The following is a 14,431-nucleotide window of genomic DNA, read 5'->3' as shown; positions in this document are numbered from 1 at the left end:
CCTTTAATGTATGAATAAAACTCCTCACTTGCAGACTTAGAAAATTGGTTGTGTATAGCTGGAATATAGTGAGCATGAAAAAGAAGGAAAAAATATACATAAAGGTGATGTCTTGTTCCCATAATAAATGATTATTTAAATAATAAATTTAATCCTATAAGGGCCAGATAACTACAGTATGTTTCAGGGTTTTGTTTTTAAGTGAGAAACTGTAGTCATACCTTGTGGTTCCTTGTGTTGTATGATGAAGGGACAGTGTGGGGTATGTATACATATATTGATCTTGATTTTAAGGTGTGAAATTACGCACAATACACTTCACGGTCTTAAAAGCAACACAGCAGAGAATTTTACAGGCTTAAAAGCAATGCAGTTTTCTTTTTAAAAAGCCAGAAAAATTTTCCTAAGAGAAACAAAACAACTCCAAAGAGAGGAGAGAAATGTTTTATTGACCCATTTGAAACAACACTTTGAAACTATTATCACAATGAATAAAATGTTAAGACTGTGAGAACATATTAACCCTTCTACTTCCTTAAACGTAGAACCTGGATATAGTGAGAAGAAAACACTGAAGCAATGAATGGTGGCAGAGGACTTCCATGTTGTGTGAATATATAAAAATAAGTTTTTGATGATATGCAATTTCCAGGCTCTTTATATTAAAAAAAGAACTTTACTTTCATAAACATATAACTTAGAAGAGTAGAAGAGAGCAACAGTCTTATTACAGATGTCTGTAAGGTATTCTGGGAGCCTCTTTTGCCTGAAGAGCAAGGTAAAAATCCTTCAAATAAATATAGAAATGAGTACGTTGGTCTCTTTTAAATGCAACAGGGAAGGAAAACACCAGGGTATATTAAGTAATGTAGAGACTCACAAGGTAGCATGTGTTTTGCTCCTGTCCGTTACAAATAACTGTCCCTAAAGATTAGGTATTAAAAATAGAGCCTTGCAATTGGCAGCAATTATACTAGCAAAGTCAAGTTAAAATTGCTAGAGAGAATACACTGGTAGCTATTGGAGGAATGTGATTGTGTTAGAAGGAAATGATTATTGCGCTCTTATTACTAAAGTTTCATTGCCTCCACAGATGTTCAAGTATGGTGTACATTAGAACCATAAAGTTAAAGAAACAACTGATTTTGAAGCATTATGGGCTTTCTATATTTCACTCAGCAAATGTTACTCTTGTCTATACTCACAAATGGAGAAATATTTTTGTTTTTAAATATATATCATGATATCTTTTGGAGAATTAAATTTTATTACTTATCTTAAATTATGCTACATAATTTACAGTGCAGTCCTAAAATGTGTTATCAGAAGTAAACTCCACCTGCCTTTAATGAATTCAATGGGGCTTATTCCCAGGGAAGCGCATATAGGATTGCAGCTTCAAGGCACAATCCAACAAGACCTTTTCCTGAATAAGCTCCTTTGAACTGAATGGGAGCCCTGGCCATTTCAGAAGGGGTTCTGCCATTAAAATCTGTGATAAAGGTTTTACACTGTCTTTAAAACGTTGGAGTTGAAACTGGTTTTATATGTGCAGTAGTTTTTGTTTTTTCATAGGTAATAAGTTTTTTATTGTTTTTATATACGCAATTTCTTTAACTGTTTTTATATATGTGATTGTTTCTATATGTTCTTATTGCACTGTACATCGCTATGAGATGCCTCATAGGAAATTATTAGTAAATTTAATCAATTAATAAAATATGCCCAGGCTGGGACCTGGTAAAGCCCCCTATGGAATTTAGTAGATGTTGTAAGGTAAACTGCTTCATTGTGGACCATTAACCCTCTTAAGGCATTACAGCTCCTACTTTTCTCTACACAGGAGCTGTGGGCAGGAATTCACTGAGTAGCCTTACCTGCTGGTGTTTATGCAAAAAGCACAAACATCTGTAGCAGCCCACACATACAAACAACAGCTTCCAAACAGCCTGGAACCTAGATTTCCCAACGTTCAGGATGTCATGGAAGCCTTCAAACATACAAGCTGTACATGTGACATCATCAACATTTGATTTATTACCTGCCCTTCACCAACAAGTCCCAGGGCAGGTTACAACAATTTAAAATTCAATATTAAAAACAGCTAAAGCAGATTGCAATAACACACATCTCAGGTGTCAAAGCCCAGTGTAAAGAGGTGCATCTTCAGAATTTACTGAAAGCTGCATAGTGAAGAAGCCAGAGGCACTTCTTTCAGGAGGGAATTCCACAACTTAGCGACTGCCACAAAAATGCCCTCTCCCAGGCCGCCGCAACCTGGAAAGGTGGAACTTAAAACCCCAGAAGGTCTGTAGGGAAGGAAGTGGTATTGAAGGCCTAAGTCATTTAGGAGCTTAAATACTAACATGAGCACTTTGAATCGGCAGCCAGTACTGTACAGTTGTTTTAGAACACGGTTCTATGCGTTTTAAAGTCAACTGCAGCCATTAATGTGGTCCCTGTATTCTGGACCAGTAGAAGTTTCCAAGCTGTCCTCAAGGGCAGCGCCACACAGAGTGTATTGCAATAATCCAATCTGGAAGTCACCAGAACATGGAGTACCATGGCCAAGTCATTTCTACCCAAAAGGGACCATAGCGGGTGACCCTTGCCATAGCTGGAAATGGGCACTCTGAGTCACCAAAGCCAATTGGGATTCAAGAGACAATGTTCATGAGACAACATGTTTCATCACGATAAATGTTTGTGCCCTTTGTGCAGGCAGCAGGGGATGTGGCTTCTTAATGCATCCTCCCTCCCATATAGAGAAATCTGGGACATACTATGCCTGAAGAGGACTTCTGTTAAATGTAGGTTTTCAGAGTAAGTCATTTTCCAACACAAGTTACAGTATGTCTAGAAAACTGGAGCATCAATATACCGTAATTTCCTTCCTTTCATTGATACGAAAATCCATGCTGCCTTTGATGCAAAGTATCATGTGATGCCTCTTAAGTACCAAAACATAATATTTCTCCTAATATATTAATGAGGAGGGAGTTCAGGTTGTGAGTAGCAGCTATTTTGAGTGTTACACTAATACTAACAATCAGCAAACCAGTTAATTTGAAAGATTTGCTCTTACGACCAACAACCACTTACTTTTACTGCAGCCAAATAGGTTGTGGACGTCCAAATTACTAGCACTGGGAACACAGTTGTCACATTTTGAGCCAGTTACAAATGGTTTGCACACACATTGTCCGGTAATAGGATGACAAGTTCCATTAATGGCTCCTGCAGGATGACAATTACAACGCTGACATCTATAAACAAAAACAAATCAAGAAAGTAATGAAAGCACATTAACACTTCAGTTAGACATAGCAGGGCTTAATTCTGTGGCTTTTTTCAGACAGATAATTAAGCATTGGAGATGAAGAACCTTAGAAACTGGTCTGTAGTAGAAAAAGTAAAAAATGCAATCCTTTTTTATAAAAAGCTTCCATTCACAATCAAGTATGGTGTTCCTTTTACTTATGACCTAGACTTCTAGAACAACAGTAATGCCCTCCAATTGTTGGGGGACAATTCATCCCTCGCTAAAGTGACAGGGGAATATCTGTTCCTTTAGGGAGGGGAGAGTTTAATTGTGCTGAACATTTTGGAGAAGGGAAGGTTTGGCACATGTTATTTATGCAAGAGGTGTTTTCTTAACTTCCAAAAAAAGAGTCTCAGTTAAGTTCCATTAGTAAAAAAGGCTTCTTATGGGAAGCCTAAGGAAACCTCTGACTGTCTAAGACAGTCATTCCCAGGTGTATTGAGGACACATTTTCAAACTGGATGGCAGTAGAGCCTCTGTACCTTATGGAAGCTGGTTTCTTCGAGTGGTCAGCTTGGCTTTGTTCTCAATTTATATGTTAAAAGGAAACTGTGGTGCAGTCGCCCTGATGGCCTGTATCATGGCCTAGGTGAGAGTGTGAACAAATAACCGAGACATGTATAAGTGAAAATTAGCCACAACTTTCTTGACTAACAGACACAGGCAGGGTTGGCAATGCTTGATTTAGTTCTAGATAATCCTTTCTACTTTTATTTTATCCGGTGTCTGTTGTTGTATTTTTTAATCTTTTATTATAAATCCTCAATCTCCAGCAACTGAAAGATCTACAGATATAGGATGCCATACAAATTTAATAAATAATAATAATAAAGCTGGATAAGACTGTGCTCTGGACAGTGGACACCTTCACTAGTGACAATGTATTAACCAGCAGATGCAAATAACATTATGATCAAAGCATCTTGCAAATATGCCAAAGAGTACTACTGGGGATTCCACCAGGCCAGAATGCAGAAGACTACTTGGAAATTCTGTGTTAGGCAACACTGAGAGGATTCAATGGTGCAGGAGAAAAAGACACCCACATCACTGCTGCAGAGTAGGTTCAATAGCAAACTGTAACCTGTGTTCCCAAGGGTGGCGCTGTGGGTTAAACCACAGAGGCTAGGACTTGCCGATCAGAAGGTAGGCGGTTCGAATCCCTGCAATAGGGTGAGCTCCCCTTGCTCGGTCCCTGCTCCTGCCAACCTAGCAGTTTGAAAGCACGTCAAAAGTGCAAGTAGATAAATAGGGAAGGTAAACGGCGTTTCCGTGTGCTGCTCTGGTTCACCAGAAGCAGCTTAGCCATGCTGGCCACATGACCTGGAAGCTGTACGCCGGCTCCCTCGGCCAATAAAGCGAGATGAGCACCGCAACCCCAGAGTCGGTCACAACTGGACCTAATGGTCAGGGGTCCCTTTACCTTTATCTTTAACCTGTTTTCTGGTCAAACAGGTTGTGCAGGTTTTGAGGAAGCTTCAAAACCTGTGTTACCAGAGAAGATACTGAGATTTTTAAATGCAGTGTACATTAAGAGTCATGATCCAGCCTTCTTAAAATATATATTATCTACCTTCATGCTAACAGTTCAAATGAAATTTTAGAGACTACTGTTTTTGCTTTTTTTTTTAATTAAGCAACTCTTGTTTGAAATAAAATATGTAAGGTTGCTTAAAATGAATTTGCAAAAAACAGTTCACATGCATTTGACAATTGCATCTCTTTCCTTTTAGCAAAAGAATTTCTTCAGTAACTCTTGCTGTGTGATCTCCTGAGTTCAACACCCTTTAAAAGACTGATAAAAGCTAATGCTGCAAAATAAACTGCAAATTTGTGTTGTGGAATAATATTCCTTTGGGAATAAATAAAAAAATTCCCTTGGAAACTATAATACTGCATTTTCTCCTTTTATAATCAAGAGCAAAGGGTATTTCCCACCAAACTGCATTAAGTGTTTTCAACCACAGATTGCATACAATTCCCCATCAAACAGTTTCTGTTTAGACTATTAAATGTCATCATAAGTGTAGACAAGTATATAGAAACTGAGAGAGCTGCTATATGCTCGGCAGTTCAATATTTGATACTTTATAATTTTGTATTGATACTTAGCTTCTACTCATTTTGGAAGAGTTTAAGGTGTCTCCAAAAGTATATTTTTTAATATATAAAAAAGATTATCCCAATTATTTTATCTTCTAGGGGTCCTTAATATCAGCCCCCCTGAGAATTTCAGTTTCTGTGATTCACTCATGACTCATTTTACACCAAAATAATAAATATATGATCTATGTAACATACTATGCAAACATTATTGTTTCTTTATTTCTACTTAAATTCTTATAACAGTCCTGTAAAGTAGATGGATTATCACCCTTCTATTACAGCTAGGAGCCAAGAGTGAGAGATTAGAGCTTGCTTACATGCTACAGTTAAGTGTTCTTAAGTAACATGCTTAAAATGGTGCAATGGTGATTTTCAATGGGTTAAACACTACCTACAGTACAGTCCCACTCCCGATTGGCACTTGCTCCCCACCACCACTGGCCGACTACTTATGGCCACTTCTGAGCATCAAATTTTAAGGGTTGTATCCAATGAAGTCATCTAATTCATGCAAGGACTTCCATTTCTTTAATGGGCCCCCAGATCTGTGATATGGTTCCCCCCAATCTCTGATCCTTCTTTTTTAAAAAACAAAAACCCTCTGGAGCTATCTAGCACTCCACAATCAGTCTCCTGGCCAGGTACACTTCTTAAAAAGCCCATTGGTGGGTGTCAATGTGTTATGCCCCAAGCATTTCAGGAAGCGTGGGGACTGATGCAATAATGCTATAAAAATTGCTTCTCTTAACACCAAACCATTTTAGAAGGCTGTTTCTTTTCACTCCTGTATTTGAATGACTGGGGGGGGGGGGAGGCTGGAAATACCAGCCCAGTGCTGTGGGGATGATTAGGTAGGCAGGAGAGGATATATTATTTAATGATATCCTTCCTAACTTGTGCAAGCAAGTTCCATTTTCTAGCAGAGTTCCAAACATCCCCCTTTTTAAATTACGCAGCGATCAGCTGGTTGCTGACTCATCTGAGTCCTTCTATTAAAGATTCCTTCCTGGTAAAATCCCTTCTAATCCCTCTTAAAAAGAATAAACACAATAATCTGATTAACGTTAATATAAAAGTAGTTTACTCATGGATTCGTTCGGGTTCACAGACATATCCCTGAAGGCAGGCTTAGGTTACATAACAACTAGAACTATTCCATAAAGAAGTTAGTCCCAAGTGATTGCGACTAAGCAATCACTTCTCCAAACACAAAGCAACATACAAAATGGAGAACACACACTGATCAGAACACGGAGGCCGTGTGCTCCTCCATGCTAGTACAACAGACCACACCCTCTTCAAGTCACATGTAGTGGAAGTCTGTCCCAGCTCAGGAGGAAACAGGAAGTCTTCTCCTAGGGGTACAAAACATCCCCTAGCATGCCCACTGTAGGAATGTTGTACTTGACTGCAGTTTTACATCCCACAAGTGCTAGTAGGTCTGTTCACATATTTATTGACGATGATGACAATATTGGAGTCCTTACCCACCCTTCAACATAAAGTCCCAGAGCAAGTTGCCCCAAGATAAAACATAGAAGACAAATCAGTTAAAACAATTCACAATCAGAATATGGTGGGTCAACACATAGTATCAAGGGCCAGAATTACTCACAAGTAGAAAGCATGCATGTTGAGGAGTATTAGGGCGACTTATCTCCCTCCCAAAGCTGTGTTTCTCCTTTGGTGCCCACTGTTGCTGTTGTCATGCTCAGCATCATATTTGTAGTGGAGATCTTCCTCCTCTGTGCTTTAAAGACCTTTTTCAACAAGCTTTCCCTCTAGCTACAATACATGAAGAGGGCCAGTATCTTCTCCCAAAGTTAAACTGGACCCCTATCCTTGGCTGGGCGATGGCTCTTCCCACCACCACATGACTGTTTTCAATGCTGGGTAAAGACAAGACTACAGTAGGGGCTAATCAGAATAGAGAGCTGTTCTGAACTTCATTTAACAAGCTGATAGACTTGTTTGGCGCTCCTCTTGCTCTCAAGCTTGGGAGCTCTCAAGCTGGGGATTCTGTGCACAGGGATTGCACAGCTTACTTAGAAATTAGACTTGGGGGGATTTTTCATACCTCTTAGTTGTGTAGGTTTTTTGTCCAGGACATGGACAAAAAGCATAGAGAATTTTCCCATGTGACCTGCTTAGCCGTTTGATGAGCATATATCCTCACCAAACACACATAATTTTGAAAAAATAATAATTGTCCAGTAGCACCTTAGAAACCAACTAAGTTTGTTCTGGGTATAAGCTTTCGTGGTCTCTAAGGTGCTAATGAACAATTTTTTAATTTTTTAATTTATTTTTACTGCATCAGACCAACACGGCTACCTACCTGAATCTATAATTTTGAAAAGACAATTTTAACAAGTCAACTCTGCAATGAACACTCACCTCCCAGCTTCAGAGTCAAATCCATAATAGTAGTCCCTGCAGTGGTCACATCTCTTCCCAGCTACAGAAGAATCTTGGCAAATGCACTGGCCAGTGAGACTGTTGCAAACCTCTTCTACTGAACCAGTTGGGTGGCATAAACAGGGAATGCAACCATTAATACCACGCAGAGAAGCATAAAATCCTGATAAAGAAGAAACAATGATGTGAAAATAAGACCACTGTCATCTGAGAAGGAAAATGATGTAAAACAGCATTATGAGCACTGATTTTTTTTATGCTGTAATTATAATGTTTATCTTATTCTTCGGTTGCTAGTTTGTTAATAGAATTTTATAGATTGTAATTGTTTTACTGATGATTTGTTAATTATGTTATATGATTTATTCTGTACTTGAGATGTTCTGTTCTGTTATCATTATTTATTGTTTGTAAGCCGCTTTGGGATTCATTTGAATGGAAAGCTCCATTAAAATACAATCAATAAACTAAGTTCTATCCAGAGTAGACCCTAATAAATGGATATGAGATAGTTATGTCTATTAATTTCAGTGGGTGGTATTGAACTAAATTTTACTCAGAGCACACTCATTGAAATTAATGGACCTAACTTAGTTGTGTTCTTTAATTCCAGTGGCTCTACCCTGAGTGAAACTTAATTGAATACCACTCTGGATAGGACTAATATTGGATAAAACCCCATATTTCTGAGCAACTAAGTTAGCAAAAACAGAGCAGTAATGTAAATGAGATACAAGTCCTTTAGTGTAGTAGAAATGAAATATCTAAAAGCGCAATAATATTCACATGTTTATTGTTGTTGTTTACACAAACATGTACAGAGGTCATAGCAAATCCCATAGCCAGCATAAAGAGTTTGCTCTCTGTGGTTTTTGCTGTCAATTGATCATTTTTTTAAAAAAAAAAGCTAAAGTAGAATAAATCCCTGCCTTTCCTTATCAAGGACAAAGGTGATTTACTATCCCAGGAAGTCCTGACATAATTTCTCTGCATTGCCCAGCCTGCTCTCTGATTAAATGCCTGCTTCTGAGGGTCGGGACGTGGGACACGGGTGGGTTAAACCACAGAGCCTAGGACTTGCCGATCAGAAGGTCAGCGGTTCGAATCCCCATGACGGGGTGAGCTCCCGTTGCTCGGTCCCTGCTCCTGCCAACCTAGCAGTTCGAAAGCATGTCAAAAGTGCAAGTAGATAAATAGGTACCGCTCCGGCAGGAAGGTAAACGACATTTCTGTGCGCTGCTCTGGTTCGCCAGAAGCGGCTTAGTCATGCTGGTCACATGACCCGGAAGCTGTACTAATAAAGCGAGATGAGCGCCGCAGCCCCAGAGTCGGCCACGACTGGACCTAATGGTCAGGGGTCCCTCTACCCTTTACCTTACTGAAGGTCAGTGGGTCAGTAACACTGGGTATTGGGGTGGAGAGGGGCAGTCCTATCTATCAATGCAACAGTGGTGCATCAGGGGACTAAGCAGCAGCAGTGTCCCACCACCACCATGATGGGATGGGTCGAGGCAGTGGCCAGCTTAGGGGAGCTGTGGGTTGGCAGCAGCAGCCCCATATGCCAAACCAGACCTAACTTGTCCACCCATTTATCAATCTCTTCCCCCAAGTAGCTTGCACAGAATCACCACTTTTGAGATCCAGAGACATGCCCTTGAGTACATTATTTGAAATATAGTAAAAGAAACAACCACATCTTGCAACAGACAGTTTTCAAGCTGGTTTTGTTCTCATTTCCTTACCTGGTTTACACACATTGCACCTTCTTCCGTGGTGATGAGGCAGACAAACACATTGTCCATTGAGCTGGTCACAAACTGTTCCTGGTCCTGTTCCCAGAGGATCACAGTCACAAATCTCACAGCCAAGAAAGTTCTGAGTAGTGAGATTGTACGTATGAGGCATGCACTGACTGCACCGAAGGCCTGTGACGCTAGCTTTGCAAGGACATTGTCCCGTTGATTTGTCACACAGCGAAGAGCCGTTTACTGTACCAGCCTTATCACAGTTACAGGGTAGACAGGCTAAGGAATCATTTTGCTGCACTTGGTAGTACCCATCTAAGCAGTCACTACATCGCCTTTCCCCAAAGTTAGGCTTGCAGATACACTGCCCTGTGTAATGATCACACGCTGTACCAAAAACAGATCCTGCCATTTGACAGTCACAAGGCTTACATCCAAAAGCATCCAGCCCGTAAAAACCATCAATGCAAGCATCACAATGAAGTCCTTTGATATTTTCCTTACAATTGCATTGACCAGTAGAAGGATTGCAGAAATTGTTCACAGACCCATGGATATTGCACTGGCAAGCTTCACAACCATCGTTCTTTAAAGCATGAAGAAGTTTATATCCAAAGTTGCAGTGATCACATCTTAAACCTAAAGAAAGAAAGATCATCATTATAAATAAAATAAGGAAATTGAGCGGGGGGTGGGGGTGGGATATAAACTTTACATTGCTGAAGTTCCACTGTAGAAATCCTTGAAATGGAAGAGACTAATAGGACATCTAGGCCAATTCCAATTCCAAACCAGCACAACTTACAACTCTGACCAGCTATAGAACTCAAACAGCAACACACCGTAAGTAGAAGAACCACAGAAAGGTGTCTAAAGAACAAATTCTAGCCAATTTAGGAAAGAAACCCATGTCAAATACATTTAACAGTCTAGAATAGAGAGTCAACAGCCAACAGGATCTGGGGAAAATTCCTTCCTGACCTAGAATATAGATTGGCCAAGAACAAAATACAGTTCAAAGGATAGGCACAACTTAGACATGAACAATGTCCCATCTCCAGCAAGTACACCTGCAATCAATGATGAATCAACTCTCATATTAGGAACCAGTTCAGCTAGGCTCAAAGACAGAGCATATGCTGTGCAGGCAGGAGGTCTCGGATTTGGTCCTGGCCTCTTTATGTAGGGATAAAAAAAGATGAAGACCCCAGAGAGCACTCAGTGTAGACAATAGTACTGATACAATACTGGGCTAGATGTGTCAGTGGTGTGATTTAGCATAAGGCATCTTTCTTGGATACTATTACAATGGTACCTCAGGTTAAGTACTTAATTCATTTCGGAGGTCCGTTCTTAACCTGAAACTGTTCTTAACCTGAAGTACCACTCTAGCTAATGGGGCCTCCTGCTGTTGCCGCACCGCCAGAGCACGATTTCTGTTCTCATCCTGAAGCAAAGTTCTTAACCCGAGGTAATATTTCTGGGTTAGCGGAGTCTGTAACCTGAAGCGTATGTAACCTGAAGCGTATGTAACCTGAAGCGTATGTAACCCGAGGTACCACTGTACTATTGAATTCCCCACAATCTGTACACTTCACAAGGGCTTTGCTTACACTATTGTGAGAGATCCCAATTTAACTCCTTTCTTAATCATGGTTAACAAACATCTGCTGAAGTTTACATATGCCTCTCCTTCCCCAGCCCAATTTTTACTGATTTTAAAGTAGACTGAAATCATGATTAATGCTGGGTTGTTTTTATATACATACATACATACATACATACATACATACATACATACATGTATAACCAAAACCAGTATATCAAGTCCACATGTTTTCCCCTTCCAAAGTCATGACTTTATGCTGCCTCAGGCATGGATTATGAGGGGTTTATGAACTTCTGATTTTCATTCAGGAAATGTATTGTTTCTAATGTATAAAGTGCACTACCAAAAAAATTAAATCCAGAATATAATTTGAGAAATGCCAACCCACATTTATGCATCTCTCGCCTTTTTATGTAATGAAAATAAAATTATCACCACCCTGCCATTGTTTAACTGCACCATACAATAAAATAAAATACAGTGGTGCCCCGCAAGACGAATGCCTCGCAAGACGGAAAACCCGCTAGACAAAAGGGTTTTCCGTTTTTGAGCTGCTTCGCAAGACAATTTTCCCTATGGGCTTGCTTTGCAAGACGAAAACGTCTTGCGAGTGTTCCGATTTTTTTTTGCTTTCCCCCCTTTTTCTAAGCCACTAAGCCGCTAATAGCCTTTTAGCCGCTAATCCACTAAGCCTTTAATAGCCGCTAAGCCTTTAATAGCCGCTAAACCGCTAATAGCGCTAATCCGCTAAGCCGCTAATAGGGTTGCTTCGCAAGACGAAAAAACCGCTAGACGAAGAGACTCGCGGAACGGATTAATTTCGTCTTGCGAGGCACCACTGTAAAATGGAAGTCCCGTGTTTTAACAAGTTCATTCTTTTTCCAAAAAAAAGTTACATAAAAATACAAATATATATATTTAGAATCTCCTATGTAGAAAAAGCATCTCCCCAAACGGTGGGAAATACATTATATATGGATAAAAACTGGAGAACTCCAACAGACGGCAAGTTCCTTTAGCAGTGATGAATGGCTCACCTAAGGCATATCATTTAATTTCAATAAGGAAAATAAAAAAGGACCACTATTGCCGCAAATTTTAAAAATAACTGTATTGTTAACAAGAATTATGACTCATTTTGAACTATTAAAATTGGTCTACATGGATTCATATCATATCAGTTTTAAAAATATGCACCGTGCTTATTTGAATATGCCATACATATTCCTGACAGGTAATCTATTCCTAACGATACTGAGAAAGGCCTACAGGGCATCACATTCAATGTTAACAAGTACAGGGGAGTTAGCACGCTTGGCATTTAATTCACATTCTTCTCCCTTTTTTATTCTAGATGAATGACCTACTTTAATAAAATTATTGGTGCTAATGTATTTTACCAGTGATAGGATCATTAGTAAGATTTAACAGTTGTGCTAACTCTAACAGCTCATGCTCCATAACATTGCAGCACTTACTTACATTTTCTGTTATCAAGCTTGTTTAAACAAGCACAATGACAATGGACTCTAAGGTTACTAGTATATCCAATTGTTGTTGTTTTTGAAAGTCAGCACATATATTTAAATAGCTGCACATGCTAAATACATAGCATTTCAGTATCACTATTTTGTTCAGTAGTAAAATGGCGCCCCAGTTCTCATTATATGGGTATTTGGGAGGCGCTATTATATAGTATATACAGATGATGCAAGCATGAAGTTTCACCTTCTATGGAAGTAAATAAATCCCCACTTGTCCAAGAGCTTTGGATCAGCCTTCTCTGATGAAGGAATAAAATGTACATAGCTGAATCAGAATACAATGCCTCTGCTAGAATTCATCTTCACTCCTGTTAATAAAGTGCACGTCTACAGTCTGAAGTGGAAAAACTGAAAGTTGGGTGGAAATAAAACTATTTTCCAGAGCTTTTCTTCCAGAATGAGTTAACCACTTTCAACATTTTCAAGTAGTATTGTTCTGTAGCTGACTCATGCTGCTGCAATCAAATACTCAGCGCAAAAGTTGAACTAACAATAACTTTTCTGTGGCTTTTGGTTGGGTTACTCAATACTACACTTTAAGACATCAAGGAAGCAACATTATACCAAATCAGACCACAGGTCCATCTAGAACAGTAGCAAACTGAGAGCAGCTCTCCAAAGTTTCAGAAAGGCGCTTTCCTCAGCCCTACCTGAAGATACCAATGATTATTTTAATCTAAGACTTTCTACAAGCAAATCATGAGGTTTAGCACTGGTTTCCCTGACCAGCTAACTATGACCAAAAAGTTTCAAGTGTTTCAGATTACCAAACACTTTCATGTGTTCCTGAAACAAGAGTGGAATCTGGGAGTTTGCCTGAGTACAGATCTTGCAACATGGTGGCAAGGTCCAGTAGAGCCTCTAATTCCTGTTATTTCAAATTCCTCCAGTATCGGATAGTAGTGACAGTGCTTATCTGTCCTCTTGGCAAGGGAACAGCTGCTGCTTACCAAGAGTACGAGTGGGAGGACCAAGGTGGTGGGGAGGTTTGGTGCAAACACACTGGCAGGAGCACCATGATGGCTCTGTCTATGTTGCACCAACATCCCTGCCACTCTCCACTCTTTCCTTCCCAGTAAGAAGCAGCGCCTCTGCTGCCAGGAGGTCAGGTAAGTGCTGCCGGCCGGCCCACTTTGCCATTGCTACTAGATTCCTCCATCTTCTGTATCAAGCAAAAGAAACCGATGAATATTTGAAAATATTCAGTCAAAGACATAAAGATTAAGGAATAAATTAGCACACAAAGTGTATGGTAGAAAAAGAAGAAGAAGAGTTTGGATTTGATATCCTGCTTTATCACTACCCTAAGGAGTCTCAAAGCGGTTAACATTCTCCTTTCCCTTCCTCCCCCACAACAAACACTCTGTGAGGTGAGTGGGGCTGAGAGACTTCTGAGAAGTGTGACTAGCCCAAGGTCACCCAGCAGCTGCATGTGGAGGAGCGGGGAAGCGAACCCGGTTCACCAGATTACAAGTCTACCGCTCTTAACCACTACACCACACTGGCTCTCAAAGTACTGATACTCAAAGCGCACATACCAAATCAGTAGCTATAGACACTTAGTCTGAGTAGATAAACTTAACATCTCCTATCATTTTCAGTGATATATTATTTACTGAGAAACAGGATACAATTTAAAAATAAGGGTAAATTTACCTAATATGAGATCACCATGTGAATAACAAAA

At 39.8% G+C, this 14,431-nt stretch overlaps 1 protein-coding gene across 5 annotated transcripts in view; it reads right to left on the bottom strand.

The window, feature by feature from the left end:
- The window catches only part of USH2A (usherin), a 430,807-nt gene that overhangs the window by 341,672 nt on the left and 74,704 nt on the right, over nucleotides 1-14,431 (bottom strand). For all 5 annotated transcript variants that reach the window (XM_083493951.1, XM_083493952.1, XM_083493953.1 and 2 more), the window contains 3 exons: nucleotides 9,589-10,230; nucleotides 7,826-8,009; nucleotides 3,103-3,266 (listed from right to left, as the gene is read on the bottom strand). In XM_083493951.1, the coding sequence (XP_083350077.1) occupies nucleotides 3,103-3,266; nucleotides 7,826-8,009; nucleotides 9,589-10,230 (990 nt within the window). The remainder of the gene's footprint in view (nucleotides 1-3,102; nucleotides 3,267-7,825; nucleotides 8,010-9,588; nucleotides 10,231-14,431) is intronic.

This window comes from Podarcis liolepis (assembly GCF_965112155.1).
Source record: "Podarcis liolepis genome assembly, chromosome: 3".
In the NCBI taxonomy this organism is placed as follows: domain Eukaryota; kingdom Metazoa; phylum Chordata; class Lepidosauria; order Squamata; family Lacertidae; genus Podarcis; species Podarcis liolepis.
The sequence above is the reverse complement of the archived record's forward strand: the minus strand, read 5'-3'. Positions and strand labels throughout refer to the sequence as shown.